Source organism: Lineus longissimus, chromosome 6 (genome assembly GCF_910592395.1).
Source record: "Lineus longissimus chromosome 6, tnLinLong1.2, whole genome shotgun sequence".
Lineage (NCBI taxonomy): Eukaryota > Metazoa > Nemertea > Pilidiophora > Heteronemertea > Lineidae > Lineus > Lineus longissimus.
Genome location: NC_088313.1, coordinates 1,740,929 through 1,758,445, shown reverse-complemented (window position 1 = coordinate 1,758,445; position 17,517 = coordinate 1,740,929). Strand labels below are relative to the sequence as shown.

At 45.5% G+C, this 17,517-nt stretch overlaps 5 protein-coding genes across 8 annotated transcripts in view; 4 read left to right on the top strand and 1 right to left on the bottom strand.

Moving 5' to 3' along the window:
- The window catches only part of LOC135489058 (probable G-protein coupled receptor No18), a 167,538-nt gene that overhangs the window by 41,737 nt on the left and 108,284 nt on the right, over positions 1-17,517 (bottom strand). The window lies entirely within an intron of this gene.
- Positions 766-2,156, top strand: LOC135489903 (conotoxin ArMKLT2-0111-like). The gene is made up of 4 exons (XM_064775530.1): positions 766-824; positions 1,171-1,230; positions 1,741-1,798; positions 1,976-2,156. Exons 2-4 carry the CDS (start codon positions 1,176-1,178, stop codon positions 2,094-2,096), a joined length of 234 nt encoding a protein of 77 aa, XP_064631600.1. The 5' UTR covers positions 766-824; positions 1,171-1,175; the 3' UTR covers positions 2,097-2,156.
- LOC135489858 (conotoxin ArMKLT2-032-like) lies at positions 6,316-7,706 on the top strand. The gene is made up of 4 exons (XM_064775455.1): positions 6,316-6,374; positions 6,721-6,780; positions 7,291-7,348; positions 7,526-7,706. The coding sequence occupies exons 2-4, from the start codon at positions 6,726-6,728 to the stop codon at positions 7,644-7,646; spliced, it is 234 nt and encodes a 77-aa protein (XP_064631525.1). The 5' UTR covers positions 6,316-6,374; positions 6,721-6,725; the 3' UTR covers positions 7,647-7,706.
- Positions 10,944-12,334, top strand: LOC135489795 (conotoxin ArMKLT2-0111-like). Its single transcript, XM_064775346.1, has 4 exons — positions 10,944-11,002; positions 11,349-11,408; positions 11,919-11,976; positions 12,154-12,334. The coding sequence occupies exons 2-4, from the start codon at positions 11,354-11,356 to the stop codon at positions 12,272-12,274; spliced, it is 234 nt and encodes a 77-aa protein (XP_064631416.1). The 5' UTR covers positions 10,944-11,002; positions 11,349-11,353; the 3' UTR covers positions 12,275-12,334.
- Positions 15,605-16,995, top strand: LOC135489879 (conotoxin ArMKLT2-0111-like). Its single transcript, XM_064775489.1, has 4 exons — positions 15,605-15,663; positions 16,010-16,069; positions 16,580-16,637; positions 16,815-16,995. The coding sequence occupies exons 2-4, from the start codon at positions 16,015-16,017 to the stop codon at positions 16,933-16,935; spliced, it is 234 nt and encodes a 77-aa protein (XP_064631559.1). The 5' UTR covers positions 15,605-15,663; positions 16,010-16,014; the 3' UTR covers positions 16,936-16,995.

The following is a 17,517-nucleotide window of genomic DNA, read 5'->3' as shown; positions in this document are numbered from 1 at the left end:
GTAACCACGTAGGGGGGTGGTTCTCCTTGGCCAAGTTGTCGCCATTAAGCCATTTCTCTTAAAAAGTTAACAAACGTGTACGTCGTGGTGTGGTTGGCCGCCCACTTCAAAATCGGTTTAGGCCGTATACATACTATATATCACCAATAGTACACATCATGAGACTGTATACGTGCGTGATATACGGGTACAATGTACGTGCATGTGGGCGTGTACATAGAACACATAGTAAAATGCAATGATAACAAAGTTACGAAGTTACACACACGAAGGCTATTGGTCATTGGTCAATCTCGAAGTCGAGTTTCGAATTTCGAAGTCGAGTTTTGAATTTCGAAGTCAAGTTTTGAATCTCGAAGTCGAGTTTTGAGTTTCGAAGTCCTTCGTAGAAATGGCCATCTGCAACACAATTCAGCGCAGAAAAATTAAAATTCTTCTTGTGATTTGGGTTTGATACTACGCAACCATTGTATCTTGTGAAGCCATTCTTTTTTGAACATAAGACAATCCGTCCAGAATTGTCTGCTCAGAAAAGTATGTTCATAGCTTCATTTAATTGCAGTTGGTACACCCGGTCTTAAGAAGAAAAGCATGCTGCCAATCTTGCGATGCGAGTATATATGATAGAATAATAATCATCCTGAATAATATGCTATTAAAAATTAACATTTTCATTAATACCATACATACCACAAAGACGGAATATGAAAAAAATTAGGCCTACTATACAAACTTGCGAATTAGGTTAGTGACATATAGCTGAGTGATTGTACGAAAGCGGATCATCAGAACTAAACATTCTACAGACAATATCTATACGCTCGGTAAGTTTTCTTGTTTAATGATCATGTTGATGACTTTTCAAGTGTTCTTGTTTAGTGATCTTGTTGATGACTTTTCAAAACGCCTAGTCCGACAGGAACTTTCCCCACTGCGGTCGGCTACGCGGGAAAACTATAACGCTAGACACCAGAGAGTTGTACTTGCTCCAATAAAAATGTACCCGCTAGTGTGATTGGTAGCTATGAGACTTGGTAGAAATTTCCGTAAAAATTATAACGCATATGTTCTTGGACATCAGGCTCTGGCGCTCTTTGAAATGAAGGTTTTGACCTCTGGAAAAAGGTTGCTATGAGAGAGCTAACAACTCCAATTTTATGTATTTTGCAGAGAAAATGAAGTTCACCTGTGTGTTACTGGTTGTAGTGTTGGCCTTTGCGTGTGTAGCAAGTAAGTATTATTTTACTAATTTCGGTAGAAGATAGTTCAATTTTGTTTGAGAGGTGCGGCGACGGCAACGCGTCGGGTTAAAATGAAGCGATGTGAAAATTCACGCGCCTGGCAGAGAAATCATGGAAGAGAGGTCAGCAGTAGCAGACGTCCGATATTCTGATGATCATCAAATCTGACAGCTATTCTCTAATCTGAGGATGAACATCTGAAATCAGCGCCAATCGACGAAGGTCTACAACACACTAAATCAGAAGTATCGATTTCCTGAAATTGCATGCTTGAATCTTCGTATACTCTCTTCTGGCTCATTTCACGGGATTTTGAGGATGACCTTCAGATCTAAAGATCATCTCACGCAATAGCGGTCGTCCGAGACCGGTCAGGTGGCCTTAGTTGTGGCGGACTGTGCTATTGCTGTAGAAAGCAAGGTATATTCAACTGTTTACTGAGTGACCTTCCTTAGATTTCTTCATTTCTTAAACTCCAAAATATTTTCTGTGGTTTTAGGCGAGTCGACTGACAATCAATTTGATGAGGAATTGAATATCGCCTTCCAAAAACGGAGGTAAGTCATTGAATGCTCCCCGAAGTCGGCGAATGAAATTAGACAAAGAAATATATTGAAAATGATTAATACATGTAAAGTCCCTACCCTCCTCATTCATACAAAAACAACGTTGGTGCTTGTTCCATGACGATCCTTCATCTGGTTCCATTCCTCATGACTCAAATTTAATTTCAGACAATGTGCTGAGGTAGGATACTTCTGCTATGCCCACAGCCAATGCTGTCGTGCCGGGGTACAGTCGGTCAGCTCATGCAGCTGGCAATTCAAATGCGATGAGGCTGGTTATGGAAAATAAACCGTACCAACATGTTCATCAAGAATATGAGAAAATAAAAATTTATGATTAGAAGAATCATTCATGTTGTTGAGTGTATTTTTGTGGGGCCAAGCTGTATTCAGACGGACCTTTTACGTGTGCGTGTGTGTGTAGACATCAAAGAAGTGGAGGCTCTGGATAACTCACTGGCCCTTCTCCCTCCAACAAGTCTATCAGCGCCACCAGTCACCTCCGTGTCATGGCTCCTGTCTTCAGATCCCTCGCAGGTGACACTTGGCACCGTCTCCTCTCTCTGTCCCCCTCTCCATCAGAGAAGTGGAGGCTCTGGATAACTCACTGGCCCTTCTCCCTCCAAAAAGTCCAGCAGCACCACCATTCCCCTCCGTGTCATGGCTCCTGTCTTCAGATCCCTCGCAGGTGACACTTGGCACCGTCTCCTCTCTCTGTCCCCCTCTCCATCAAAGAAGTGGAGGCTCTGGATAACTCACTGGCCCTTCTCCCTCCAACAAGTCTATCAGCGCCACCAATCCCCTCCGTGTCATGGCTCCTGTCTTCAGTTGTGTGTGTGTGCTGTGTGTAGACAATAAAGAAGTGGAGGCTCTGGATAACTCACTGGCCCTTCTCCCTCCAACAAGTCTATCAGCGCCACCAATCCCCTCCGTGTCATGGCTCCTGTCTTCAGTTGTGTGTGTGTGCTGTGTGTAGACAATAAAGAAGTGGAGGCTCTGGATAACTCACTGTCCCTTCTCCCTCCAACAAATCTATCAGCGCCACCGGCCCCTCCGTGTCATGGCTCCTGTATTCAGTTGTGTGGCGAACTGTCTACGGATCCCTCGCAGGTGACACTTGGCACCGTCTCCTCTCTCTATCCCCCTCTCCATCAGAGAAGTGGAGGCTCTGGATAACTCACTGGCACTTCTCCCTCCAACAACTCCAGCAGCACCACCAGTCCCCTCCGTGTCATGGCTCCTGTCTTCAGATCCCTCGCAGGTGACACTTGGCACCGTCTCCTCTCTCTATCCCCCTCTCCATCAGAGAAGTAGAGGCTCTGGATAACTCACTGGCCCTTCTCCCTCCAACAAGTCCAGCAGCACCACCAGTCCCCTCCGTGTCATAGCTCCTGTCTTCAGATCCCTCGCAGGTGACACTTGGCACCGTCTCCTCTCTCTGTCCCCCTCTCCATCAAAGAAGTGGAGGCTCTCGATAACTCACTGGCCCTTCTCCCTCCAACAAGTCTATCAGCGCCACCAATCCCCTCCGTGTCATGGCTCCTGTCTTCAGTTGTGTGTGTGTGCTGTGTGTAGACAATAAAGAAGTGGAGGCTCTGGATAACTCACTGGCCCTTCTCCCTCCAACAAATCTATCAGCGCCACCGGCCCCTCCGTGTCATGGCTCCTGTCTTCAGTTGTGTGGCCAACTGTCTACGGATCCCTCGCAGGTGACACTGGCACCGTCTCCTCTCTCTGCCCCCCTCTCCATCAGAGAAGTGGAGGTTCTGGATAACTCACTGGCCCTTCTCCCTCCAACAAGTCCAGCAGCACCACCATTCCCCTCCGTGTCATGGCTCCTGTCTTCAGATCCCTCGCAGGTGACACTTGGCACCGACTCCTCTCTCTGTCCCCCTCTCCATCAAAGAAGTGGAGGCTCTGGATAACTCACTGGCCCTTCTCCCTCCAACAAGTCTATCAGCGCCACCAGTCCCCTCCGTGTCATGGCTCCTGTCTTCAGATCCCTCGCAGGTGACACTTGGCACCGTCTCCTCTCTCTGTCCCCCTCTCCATCAAAGAAGTGGAGGCTCTGGATAACTCACTGGTCCTTCTCCCTCCAACAAGTCTATCAGCGCCACCAATCCCCTCCGTGTCATGGCTCCTGTCTTCAGTTGTGTGTGTGTGCTGTGTGTAGACAATAAAGAAGTGGAGGCTCTGGATAACTCACTGGCCCTTCTCCCTCCAACAAATCTATCAGCGCCACCGGCCCCCTCCGTGTCATGGCTCCTGTATTCAGTTGTGTGGCGAACTGTCTACGGATCCCTCGCAGGTGACACTTGGCACCGTCTCCTCTCTCTATCCCCCTCTCCATCAGAGAAGTGGAGGCTCTGGATAACTCACTGGCCCTTCTCCCTCCAAAAAGTCCAGCAGCACCACCAGTCCCCTCCGTGTCATGGCTCCTGTCTTCAGATCCCTCGCAGGTGACACTTGGCACCGTCTCTTCTCTCTTCCCCCTCTCCGTCAGAGAAGTGGAGGCTCTGGATAACTCACTGACCCTTCTCCCTCCAACAAGTCCATCAGCACCACCAATCCCCTCCGTGTTATGGCTCCTGTCTTCAGTTGTGTGGCCAACTGTCTACGGATCCCTCGCAGGTGACAGTGGCACCGTCTCCTCTCTCTGTCCCCCTCTCCTTTTTCGATGTTCGTCGTTTTCTTAATAGTTGGCCCTGCATGCTGCCCTAATGATAAGATGACCAGTCTTGGATACTGGTTCAAAATGAAACGGCCAGGGCCATTGTGCTCATCTGTCGACATGGAAGGGAGAGCCTGAAGAAGAACTTGTTGTGAAAATTGTCAGACAATAGTTCTGCACATGACGACGACGGACGAGGGAAGCCGCAGTATCGCCAGCTAGCTAGAAATAGACATTGATTATTTATGAACTATGCCCCCTGGTGGCCACATTTAAAATCAGATCCGGATCAAAGTGGGTCGTTAAAGTAGGGGATGCATGTGGCTACGTTCACACCACATATGATCCACATCACTCATAAGTTATATTCTACGTTATAATTAGCTGTACAAGGAATCGGGGAATTCCTAAAAAGTCGTCGATTAATTCCACAAATACTATAGATATCAAAAGCATGTACAGATTTTTCGATTTTTCGGATCGGTATCACGCCTTTTTGGAGTGTGCAATGAGACTGAAGAATAACTTCTAGATGTCCGCCGAGAACGCGATCAAGGCATGGAAGCCATAATTACTCCGGAAATAACAATTCTTGTAAGGATGCAACGACTCTCGGGGATGGTTAGCTGACCGCAAAATGAACCTGATATGTCTAAATCATGGAGTCCATCACAAATGCATGTGAGGAATTCTAGTCCTAAATCCATGCCAGTTCATCCAGAATACAAATCCTGGCTTCTCAAATCCGGGCCCTGTCATCTAGAATGCATACCTATCCTTACCACTTGAAAAAAAAAAGAGTAGGAGTAACAGGTTGAAGTTGAAGTCGAGTGTCAATGGAATTTTGAAACCAGTGCAGTGACGAAGCAGAATTTCCAAGCATTCATGAGAGCTTTGTGCTCAATAAGCCGACGCACATCCAGAATAAGCCCTACTAGACCTGGCTACAAATATTAAACCTTGCCCGAACCAACAACCATTTCAGTCGTTGGACTCCAAGCGTAGTGCAGTAGCATTTTTCCAAAAGGTAAGTGAATTCTGCCAAATATTATCTCATTGACATCAGCAGAGGGTAACCACGTAGGAGGGTGGTTCTCCCTGGCCAAGTTGTCGCCATTAAGCCATTTCTCTTAAAAAGTTAACAAACGTGTACGTCGTGGTGTGGTTGGCCGCCCACTTCAAAATCGGTTTAGGCCGTATACATACTATATATCACCAATAGTACACATCATGAGACTGTATACGTGCGTGATATACGGGTACAATGTACGTGCATGTGGGCGTGTACATAGAACACATAGTAAAATGCAATGATAACAAAGTTACGAAGTTACACACACGAAGGCTATTGGTCATTGGTCAATCTCGAAGTCGAGTTTCGAATTTCGAAGTCGAGTTTTGAATTTCGAAGTCAAGTTTTGAATCTCGAAGTCGAGTTTTGAGTTTCGAAGTCCTTCGTAGAAATGGCCATCTGCAACACAATTCAGCGCAGAAAAATTAAAATTCTTCTTGTGATTTGGGTTTGATACTACGCAACCATTGTATCTTGTGAAGCCATTCTTTTTTGAACATAAGACAATCCGTCCAGAATTGTCTGCTCAGAAAAGTATGTTCATAGCTTCATTTAATTGCAGTTGGTACACCCGGTCTTAAGAAGAAAAACATGCTGCCAATCTAGCGATGCGAGTATATATGATAGAATAATAATCATCCTGAATAATATGCTATTAAAAATTAACATTTTCATTAATATCATACATACCACAAAGACGGAATATGAAAAAAATTAGGCCTACTATACAAACTTGCGAATTAAGTTAGTGACATATAGCTGAGTGATTGTACGAAAGCGGATCATCAGAACTAAACATTCTACAGACAATATCTATACGCTCGGTAAGTTTTCTTGTTTAATGATCATGTTGATGACTTTTCAAGTGTTCTTGTTTAGTGATCTTGTTGATGACTTTTCAAAACGCCTAGTCCGACAGGAACTTTCCCCACTGCGGTCGGCTACGCGGGAAAACTGTAACGCTAGACACCAGAGAGTTGTACTTGCTCCAATAAAAATGTACCCGCTAGTGTGATTGGTAGCTATGAGACTTGGTAGAAATTTCCGTAAAAATTATAACGCATATGTTCTTGGACATCAGGCTCTGGCGCTCTTTGAAATGAAGGTTTTGACCTCTGGAAAAAGGTTGCTATGAGAGAGCTCACAACTCCAATTTTATGTATTTTGCAGAGAAAATGAAGTTCACCTGTGTGTTACTGGTTGTAGTGTTGGCCTTTGCGTGTGTAGCAAGTAAGTATTATTTTACTAATTTCGGTAGAAGATAGTTCAATTTTGTTTGAGAGGTGCGGCGACGGCAACGCGTCGGGTTAAAATGAAGCGATGTGAAAATTCACGCGCCTGGCAGAGAAATCATGGAAGAGAGGTCAGCAGTAGCAGAAGTCCGATATTCTGATGATCATCAAATCTGACAGCTATTCTCTAATCTGAGGATGAACATCTGAAATCAGCGCCAATCGACGAAGGTCTACAACACACTAAATCAGAAGTATCGATTTCCTGAAATTGCATGCTTGAATCTTCGTATACTCTCTTCTGGCTCATTTCACGGGATTTTGAGGATGACCTTCAGATCTAAAGATCATCTCACGCAATAGCGGTCGTCCGAGACCGGTCAGGTGGCCTTAGTTGTGGCGGACTGTGCTATTGCTGTAGAAAGCAAGGTATATTCAACTGTTTACTGAGTGACCTTCCTTAGATTTCTTCATTTCTTAAACTCCAAAATATTTTCTGTGGTTTTAGCCGAGTCGACTGAAAATCAATTTGATGAGGAATTGAATATCGCCTTCCAAAAACGGAGGTAAGTCATTGAATGCTCCCCGAAGTCGGCGAATGAAATTAGACAAAGAAATATATTGAAAATGATTAATACATGTAAAGTCCCTACCCTCCTCATTCATACAAAAACAACGTTGGTGCTTGTTCCATGACGATCCTTCATCTGGTTCCATTCCTCATGACTCAAATTTAATTTCAGACAATGTGCTGAGGTAGGATACTTCTGCTATGCCCACAGCCAATGCTGTCGTGCCGGGGTACAGTCGGTCAGCTCATGCAGCTGGCAATTCAAATGCGATGAGGCTGGTTATGGAAAATAAACCGTACCAACATGTTCATCAAGAATATGAGAAAATAAAAATTTATGATTAGAAGAATCATTCATGTTGTTGAGTGTATTTTTGTGGGGCCAAGCTGTATTCAGACGGACCTTTTACGTGTGCGTGTGTGTGTAGACATCAAAGAAGTGGAGGCTCTGGATAACTCACTGGCCCTTCTCCCTCCAACAAGTCTATCAGCGCCACCAGTCCCCTCCGTGTCATGGCTCCTGTCTTCAGTTGTGTGTGTGTGCTGTGTATAGACAATAAAGAAGTGGAGGCTCTGGATAACTCACTGGCCCTTCTCCCTCCAACAAATCTATCAGCGCCACCGGCCCCTCCGTGTCATGGCTCCTGTCTTCAGATCCCTCGCAGGTGACACTTGGCACCGACTCCTCTCTCTATCCCCCTCTCCATCAGAGAAGTGGAGGCTCTGGATAACTCACTGGCCCTTCTCCCTCCAACAAGTCCAGCAGCACCACCAGTCCCCTCCGTGTCATAGCTCCTGTCTTCAGATCCCTCGCAGGTGACACTTGGCACCGTCTCCTCTCTCTGTCCCCCTCTCCATCAAAGAAGTGGAGGCTCTGGATAACTCACTGGCCCTTCTCCCTCCAACAAGTCTATCAGCGCCACCAATCCCCTCCGTGTCATGGCTCCTGTCTTCAGTTGTGTGTGTGTGCTGTGTGTAGACAATAAAGAAGTGGAGGCTCTGGATAACTCACTGGCCCTTCTCCCTCCAACAAATCTATCAGCGCCACCGGCCCCTCCGTGTCATGGCTCCTGTCTTCAGTTGTGTGGCCAACTGTCTACGGATCCCTCGCAGGTGACACTGGCACCGTCTCCTCTCTCTGTCCCCCTCTCCATCAGAGAAGTGGAGGCTCTGGATAACTCACTGGCCCTTCTCCCTCCAACAAGTCCAGCAGCACCACCAGTCCCCTCCGTGTCATGGCTCCTGTCTTCAGATCCCTCGCAGGTGACACTTGGCACCGTCTCCTCTCTCTAGCCCCCTCTCCATCAGAGAAGTGGAGGCTCTGGATAACTCACTGGCCCTTCTCCCTCCAACAAGTCCAGCAGCACCACCAGTCCCCTCCGTGTCATAGCTCCTGTCTTCAGATCCCTCGCAGGTGACACTTGGCACCGTCTCCTCTCTCTGTCCCCCTCTCCATCAAAGAAGTGGAGGCTCTGGATAACTCACTGGCCCTTCTCCCTCCAACAAGTCTATCAGCGCCACCAATCCCCTCCGTGTCATGGCTCCTGTCTTCAGTTGTGTGTGTGTGCTGTGTGTAGACAATAAAGAAGTGGAGGCTCTGGATAACTCACTGGCCCTTCTCCCTCCAACAAATCTATCAGCGCCACCGGCCCCCTCCGTGTCATGGCTCCTGTATTCAGTTGTGTGGCGAACTGTCTACGGATCCCTCGCAGGTGACACTGGCACCGTCTCCTCTCTCTGCCCCCCTCTCCTTTTTCGATGTTCGTCGTTTTCTTAATAGTTGGCCCTGCATGCTGTCCTAATGATAAGATGACCAGTCTTGGATACTGGTTCAAAATGAAACGGCCAGGGCCATTGTGCTCATCTGTCGACATGGAAGGGAGAGCCTGAAGAAGAACTTGTTGTGAAAATTGTCAGACAATAGTTCTGCACATGACGACGACGGACGAGGGAAGCCGCAGTATCGCCAGCTAGCTAGAAATAGACATTGATTATTTATGAACTTTGCCCCCTGGTGGCCACATTTAAAATCAGATCCGGATCAAAGTGGGTCGTTAAAGTAGGGGATGCATGTGGCTACGTTCACACCACATATGATCCACATCACTCATAAGTTATATTCTACGTTATAATTAGCTGTACAAGGAATCGGGGAATTCCTAAAAAGTCGTCGATTAATTCCACAAATACTATAGATATCAAAAGCATGTACAGATTTTTCGATTTTTCGGATCGGTATCACGCCTTTTTGGAGTGTGCAATGAGACTGAAGAATAACTTCTAGATGTCCGCCGAGAACGCGATCAAGGCATGGAAGCCATAATTACTCCGGAAATAACAATTCTTGTAAGGATGCAACGACTCTCGGGGATGGTTAGCTGACCGCAAAATGAACCTGATATGTCTAAATCATGGAGTCCATCACAAATGCATGTGAGGAATTCTAGTCCTAAATCCATGCCAGTTCATCCAGAATACAAATCCTGGCTTCTCAAATCCGGGCCCTGTCATCTAGAATGCATACCTATCCTTACCACTTGAAAAAAAAAAAGAGTAGGAGTAACAGGTTGAAGTTGAAGTCGAGTGTCAATGGAATTTTGAAACCAGTGCAGTGACGAAGCAGAATTTCCAAGCATTCATGAGAGCTTTGTGCTCAATAAGCCGACGCACATCCAGAATAAGCCCTACTAGACCTGGCTACAAATATTAAACCTTGCCCGAACCAACAACCATTTCAGTCGTTAGACTCCAAGCGTAGTGCAGTAGCATTTTTCCAAAAGGTAATTGAATTCTGCCAAATATTATCTCATTGACATCAGCAGAGGGTAACCACGTAGGGGGGTGGTTCTCCTTGGCCAAGTTGTCGCCATTAAGCCATTTCTCTTAAAAAGTTAACAAACGTGTACGTCGTGGTGTGGTTGGCCGCCCACTTCAAAATCGGTTTAGGCCGTATACATACTATATATCACCAATAGTACACATCATGAGACTGTATACGTGCGTGATATACGGGTACAATGTACGTGCATGTGGGCGTGTACATAGAACACATAGTAAAATGCAATGATAACAAAGTTACGAAGTTACACACACGAAGGCTATTGGTCATTGGTCAATCTCGAAGTCGAGCTTCGAATTTCGAAGTCGAGTTTTGAATTTCGAAGTCAAGTTTTGAATCTCGAAGTCGAGTTTTGAGTTTCGAAGTCCTTCGTAGAAATGGCCATCTGCAACACAATTCAGCGCAGAAAAATTAAAATTCTTCTTGTGATTTGGGTTTGATACCACGCAACCATTGTATCTTGTGAAGCCATTCTTTTTTGAACATAAGACAATCCGTCCAGAATTGTCTGCTCAGAAAAGTATGTTCATAGCTTCATTTAATTGCAGTTGGTACACCCGGTCTTAAGAAGAAAAACATGCTGCCAATCTAGCGATGCGAGTATATATGATAGAATAATAATCATCCTGAATAATATGCTATTAAAAATTAAAATTTTCATTAATATCATACATACCACAAAGACGGAATATGAAAAAAATTAGGCCTACTATACAAACTTGCGAATTAAGTTAGTGACATATAGCTGAGTGATTGTACGAAAGCGGATCATCAGAACTAAACATTCTACAGACAATATCTATACGCTCGGTAAGTTTTCTTGTTTAATGATCATGTTGATGACTTTTCAAGTGTTCTTGTTTAGTGATCTTGTTGATGACTTTTCAAAACGCCTAGTCCGACAGGAACTTTCCCCACTGCGGTCGGCTACGCGGGAAAACTATAACGCTAGACACCAGAGAGTTGTACTTGCTCCAATAAAAATGTACCCGCTAGTGTGATTGGTAGCTATGAGACTTGGTAGAAATTTCCGTAAAAATTATAACGCATATGTTCTTGGACATCAGGCTCTGGCGCTCTTTGAAATGAAGGTTTTGACCTCTGGAAAAAGGTTGCTATGAGAGAGCTAACAACTCCAATTTTATGTATTTTGCAGAGAAAATGAAGTTCACCTGTGTGTTACTGGTTGTAGTGTTGGCCTTTGCGTGTGTAGCAAGTAAGTATTATTTTACTAATTTCGGTAGAAGATAGTTCAATTTTGTTTGAGAGGTGCGGCGACGGCAACGCGTCGGGTTAAAATGAAGCGATGTGAAAATTCACGCGCCTGGCAGAGAAATCATGGAAGAGAGGTCAGCAGTAGCAGACGTCCGATATTCTGATGATCATCAAATCTGACAGCTATTCTCTAATCTGAGGATGAACATCTGAAATCAGCGCCAATCGACGAAGGTCTACAACACACTAAATCAGAAGTATCGATTTCCTGAAATTGCATGCTTGAATCTTCGTATACTCTCTTCTGGCTCATTTCACGGGATTTTGAGGATGACCTTCAGATCTAAAGATCATCTCACGCAATAGCGGTCGTCCGAGACCGGTCAGGTGGCCTTAGTTGTGGCGGACTGTGCTATTGCTGTAGAAAGCAAGGTATATTCAACTGTTTACTGAGTGACCTTCCTTAGATTTCTTCATTTCTTAAACTCCAAAATATTTTCTGTGGTTTTAGCCGAGTCGACTGAAAATCAATTTGATGAGGAATTGAATATCGCCTTCCAAAAACGGAGGTAAGTCATTGAATGCTCCCCGAAGTCGGCGAATGAAATTAGACAAAGAAATATATTGAAAATGATTAATACATGTAAAGTCCCTACCCTCCTCATTCATACAAAAACAACGTTGGTGCTTGTTCCATGACGATCCTTCATCTGGTTCCATTCCTCATGACTCAAATTTAATTTCAGACAATGTGCTGAGGTAGGATACTTCTGCTATGCCCACAGCCAATGCTGTCGTGCCGGGGTACAGTCGGTCAGCTCATGCAGCTGGCATTTCAAATGCGATGAGGCTGGTTATGGAAAATAAACCGTACCAACATGTTCATCAAGAATATGAGAAAATAAAAATTTATGATTAGAAGAATCATTCATGTTGTTGAGTGTATTTTTGTGGGGCCAAGCTGTATTCGAACGGACCTTTTACGTGCGCGTGTGTGTGTAGACATCAAAGAAGTGGAGGCTCTGGATAACTCACTGGCCCTTCTCCCTCCAACAAGTCTATCAGCGCCACCAGTCCCCTCCGTGTCATTGCTCCTGTCTTCAGTTGTGTGTGTGTGCTGTGTGTAGACAATAAAGAAGTGGAGGCTCTGGATAACTCACTGGCCCTTCTCCCTCCAACAAGTCCAGCAGCACCACCAATCCCCTCCGTGTCATGGCTCCTGTCTTCAGATCCCTCGCAGGTGACACTTGGCACTGTCTCCTATCTCTGTCCCCCTCTCAATCAGAGAAGTGGAGGCTCTGGATAACTCACTGGCCCTTCTCCCTCCAACAAATCTATCAGCGCCACCGGCCCCTCCGTGTCATGGCTCCTGTCTTCAGATCCCTCGCAGGTGACACTTGGCACCGTCTCCTCTCTCTATCCCCCTCTCCATCAGAGAAGTGGAGGCTCTGGATAACTCACTGGGCCTTCTCCCTCCAACAACTCCAGCAGCACCACCAGTCCCCTCCGTGTCATGGCTCCTGTCTTCAGATCCCTCGCAGGTGACACTTGGCACCGTCTCCTCTCTCTATCCCCCTCTCCATCAGAGAAGTGGAGGCTCTGGATAACTCACTGGCCCTTCTCCCTCCAACAAGTCTATCAGCGCCACCAATCCCCTCCGTGTCATGGCTCCTGTCTTCAGATCCCTCGCAGGTGACACTTGGCACCGTCTCCTCTCTCTGTCCCCCTCTCCATCAAAGAAGTGGAGGCTCTGGATAACTCACTGGCCCTTCTCCCCCCAACAAGTCTATCAGCGCCATCAGTCCCCTCCGTGTCATGGCTCCTGTCTTCAGTTGTGTGTGTGTGCTGTGTGTAGACAATAAAGAAGTGGAGGCTCTGGATAACTCACTGGCCCTTCTCCCTCCAACAAATCTATCAGCGCCACCGGCCCCCTCCGTGTCATGGCTCCTGTATTCAGTTGTGTGGCGAACTGTCTACGGATCCCTCGCAGGTGACACTTGGCCCCGTCTCCTCTCTCTGTCCCCCTCTCCATCAGAGAAGTGGAGGCTCTGGATAACTCACTAGCCCTTCTCCCTCCAAAAAGTCCAGCAGCACCACCATTCCCCTCCGTGTCATGGCTCCTGTCTTCAGATCCCTCGCAGGTGACACTTGGCACCGTCTCCTCTCTCTGCCCCCTCTCCGTCAGAGAAGTGGAGGCTCTGGATAACTCACTGACCCTTCTCCCTCCAACAAGTCCATCAGCACCACCAATCCCCTCCGTGTCATGGCTCCTGTCTTCAGTTGTGTGGCCAACTGTCTACGGATCCCTCGCAGGTGACACTGGCACCGTCTCCTCTCTCTGTCCCCCTCTCCTTTTTCGATGTTCGTCGTTTTCTTAATAGTTGGCCCTGCATGCTGTCCTAATGATAAGATGACCAGTCTTGGATACTGGTTCAAAATGAAACGGCCAGGGCCATTGTGCTCATCTGTCGACATGGAAGGGAGAGCCTGAAGAAGAACTTGTTGTGAAAATTGTCAGACAATAGTTCTGCACATGACGACGACGGACGAGGGAAGCCGCAGTATCGCCAGCTAGCTAGAAATAGACATTGATTATTTATGAACTTTGCCCCCTGGTGGCCACATTTAAAATCAGATCCGGATCAAAGTGGGTCGTTAAAGTAGGGGATGCATGTGGCTACGTTCACACCACATATGATCCACATCACTCATAAGTTATATTCTACGTTATAATTAGCTGTACAAGGAATCGGGGAATTCCTAAAAAGTCGTCGATTAATTCCACAAATACATTGTACTATAGATATCAAAAGCATGTACAGATTTTTCGATTTTTCGGATCGGTATCACGCCTTTTTGGAGTGTGCAATGAGACAGAAGAATAACTTCTAGATGTCCGCCGAGAACGCGATCAAGGCATGGAAGCCATAATTACTCCGGAAATAACAATTCTTGTAAGGATGCAACGACTCTCGGGGATGGTTAGCTGACCGCAAAATGAACCTGATATGTCTAAATCATGGAGTCCATCACAAATGCATGTGAGGAATTCTAGTCCTAAATCCATGCCAGTTCATCCAGAATACAAATCCTGGCTTCTCAAATCCGGGCCCTGTCATCTAGAATGCATACCTATCCTTACCACTTGAAAAAAAAAAGAGTAGGAGTAACAGGTTGAAGTTGAAGTCGAGTGTCAATGGAATTTTGAAACCAGTGCAGTGACGAAGCAGAATTTCCAAGCATTCATAAGAGCTTTGTGCTCAATAAGCCGACGCACATCCAGAATAAGCCCTACTAGACCTGGCTACAAATATTAAACCTTGCCCGAACCAACAACCATTTCAGTCGTTGGACTCCAAGCGTAGTGCAGTAGCATTTTTCCAAAAGGTAAGTGAATTCTGCCAAATATTATCTCATTGACATCAGCAGAGGGTAACCACGTAGGAGGGTGGTTCTCCCTGGCCAAGTTGTCGCCATTAAGCCATTTCTCTTAAAAAGTTAACAAACGTGTACGTCGTGGTGTGGTTGGCCGCCCACTTCAAAATCGGTTTAGGCCGTATACATACTATATATCACCAATAGTACACATCATGAGACTGTATACGTGCGTGATATACGGGTACAATGTACGTGCATGTGGGCGTGTACATAGAACACATAGTAAAATGCAATGATAACAAAGTTACGAAGTTACACACACGAAGGCTATTGGTCATTGGTCAATCTCGAAGTCGAGTTTCGAATTTCGAAGTCGAGTTTTGAATTTCGAAGTCAAGTTTTGAATCTCGAAGTCGAGTTTTGAGTTTCGAAGTCCTTCGTAGAAATGGCCATCTGCAACACAATTCAGCGCAGAAAAATTAAAATTCTTCTTGTGATTTGGGTTTGATACTACGCAACCATTGTATCTTGTGAAGCCATTCTTTTTTGAACATAAGACAATCCGTCCAGAATTGTCTGCTCAGAAAAGTATGTTCATAGCTTCATTTAATTGCAGTTGGTACACCCGGTCTTAAGAAGAAAAGCATGCTGCCAATCTAGCGATGCGAGTATATATGATAGAATAATAATCATCCTGAATAATATGCTATTAAAAATTAACATTTTCATTAATACCATACATACCACAAAGACGGAATATGAAAAAAATTAGGCCTACTATACAAACTTGCGAATTAGGTTAGTGACATATAGCTGAGTGATTGTACGAAAGCGGATCATCAGAACTAAACATTCTACAGACAATATCTATACGCTCGGTAAGTTTTCTTGTTTAATGATCATGTTGATGACTTTTCAAGTGTTCTTGTTTAGTGATCTTGTTGATGACTTTTCAAAACGCCTAGTCCGACAGGAACTTTCCCCACTGCGGTCGGCTACGCGGGAAAACTATAACGCTAGACACCAGAGAGTTGTACTTGCTCCAATAAAAATGTACCCGCTAGTGTGATTGGTAGCTATGAGACTTGGTAGAAATTTCCGTAAAAATTATAACGCATATGTTCTTGGACATCAGGCTCTGGCGCTCTTTGAAATGAAGGTTTTGACCTCTGGAAAAAGGTTGCTATGAGAGAGCTAACAACTCCAATTTTATGTATTTTGCAGAGAAAATGAAGTTCACCTGTGTGTTACTGGTTGTAGTGTTGGCCTTTGCGTGTGTAGCAAGTAAGTATTATTTTACTAATTTCGGTAGAAGATAGTTCAATTTTGTTTGAGAGGTGCGGCGACGGCAACGCGTCGGGTTAAAATGAAGCGATGTGAAAATTCACGCGCCTGGCAGAGAAATCATGGAAGAGAGGTCAGCAGTAGCAGACGTCCGATATTCTGATGATCATCAAATCTGACAGCTATTCTCTAATCTGAGGATGAACATCTGAAATCAGCGCCAATCGACGAAGGTCTACAACACACTAAATCAGAAGTATCGATTTCCTGAAATTGCATGCTTGAATCTTCGTATACTCTCTTCTGGCTCATTTCACGGGATTTTGAGGATGACCTTCAGATCTAAAGATCATCTCACGCAATAGCGGTCGTCCGAGACCGGTCAGGTGGCCTTAGTTGTGGCGGACTGTGCTATTGCTGTAGAAAGCAAGGTATATTCAACTGTTTACTGAGTGACCTTCCTTAGATTTCTTCATTTCTTAAACTCCAAAATATTTTCTGTGGTTTTAGGCGAGTCGACTGACAATCAATTTGATGAGGAATTGAATATCGCCTTCCAAAAACGGAGGTAAGTCATTGAATGCTCCCCGAAGTCGGCGAATGAAATTAGACAAAGAAATATATTGAAAATGATTAATACATGTAAAGTCCCTACCCTCCTCATTCATACAAAAACAACGTTGGTGCTTGTTCCATGACGATCCTTCATCTGGTTCCATTCCTCATGACTCAAATTTAATTTCAGACAATGTGCTGAGGTAGGATACTTCTGCTATGCCCACAGCCAATGCTGTCGTGCCGGGGTACAGTCGGTCAGCTCATGCAGCTGGCAATTCAAATGCGATGAGGCTGGTTATGGAAAATAAACCGTACCAACATGTTCATCAAGAATATGAGAAAATAAAAATTTATGATTAGAAGAATCATTCATGTTGTTGAGTGTATTTTTGTGGGGCCAAGCTGTATTCAGACGGACCTTTTACGTGTGCGTGTGTGTGTAGACATCAAAGAAGTGGAGGCTCTGGATAACTCACTGGCCCTTCTCCCTCCAACAAGTCTATCAGCGCCACCAGTCACCTCCGTGTCATGGCTCCTGTCTTCAGATCCCTCGCAGGTGACACTTGGCACCGTCTCCTCTCTCTGTCCCCCTCTCCATCAGAGAAGTGGAAGCTCTGGATAACTCACTGGCCCTTCTCCCTCCAAAAAGTCCAGCAGCACCACCATTCCCCTCCGTGTCATGGCTCCTGTCTTCAGATCCCTCGCAGGTGACACTTGGCACCGTCTCCTCTCTCTGTCCCCCTCTCCATCAAAGAAGTGGAGGCTCTGGATAACTCACTGGCCCTTCTCCCTCCAACAAGTCTATCAGCGCCACCAATCCCCTCCGTGTCATGGCTCCTGTCTTCAGTTGTGTGTGTGTGCTGTGTGTAGACAATAAAGAAGTGGAGGCT

Bases quoted from the DNA above. Each gene is read 5' to 3' on its own strand.
- LOC135489903 (XM_064775530.1), top strand. From the start codon at position 1,176: ATGAAGTTCACCTGTGTGTTACTGGTTGTAGTGTTGGCCTTTGCGTGT. The intron at 1,231-1,740 runs GTAAGTATTATT...CTGTGGTTTTAG, and splicing joins GGCCTTTGCGTGTGTAGCAA to GCGAGTCGACTGACAATCAA. The intron at 1,799-1,975 runs GTAAGTCATTGA...ATTTAATTTCAG, and splicing joins ATCGCCTTCCAAAAACGGAG to ACAATGTGCTGAGGTAGGAT.
- LOC135489858 (XM_064775455.1), top strand. From the start codon at position 6,726: ATGAAGTTCACCTGTGTGTTACTGGTTGTAGTGTTGGCCTTTGCGTGT. The intron at 6,781-7,290 runs GTAAGTATTATT...CTGTGGTTTTAG, and splicing joins GGCCTTTGCGTGTGTAGCAA to CCGAGTCGACTGAAAATCAA. The intron at 7,349-7,525 runs GTAAGTCATTGA...ATTTAATTTCAG, and splicing joins ATCGCCTTCCAAAAACGGAG to ACAATGTGCTGAGGTAGGAT.
- LOC135489795 (XM_064775346.1), top strand. From the start codon at position 11,354: ATGAAGTTCACCTGTGTGTTACTGGTTGTAGTGTTGGCCTTTGCGTGT. The intron at 11,409-11,918 runs GTAAGTATTATT...CTGTGGTTTTAG, and splicing joins GGCCTTTGCGTGTGTAGCAA to CCGAGTCGACTGAAAATCAA. The intron at 11,977-12,153 runs GTAAGTCATTGA...ATTTAATTTCAG, and splicing joins ATCGCCTTCCAAAAACGGAG to ACAATGTGCTGAGGTAGGAT.
- LOC135489879 (XM_064775489.1), top strand. From the start codon at position 16,015: ATGAAGTTCACCTGTGTGTTACTGGTTGTAGTGTTGGCCTTTGCGTGT. The intron at 16,070-16,579 runs GTAAGTATTATT...CTGTGGTTTTAG, and splicing joins GGCCTTTGCGTGTGTAGCAA to GCGAGTCGACTGACAATCAA. The intron at 16,638-16,814 runs GTAAGTCATTGA...ATTTAATTTCAG, and splicing joins ATCGCCTTCCAAAAACGGAG to ACAATGTGCTGAGGTAGGAT.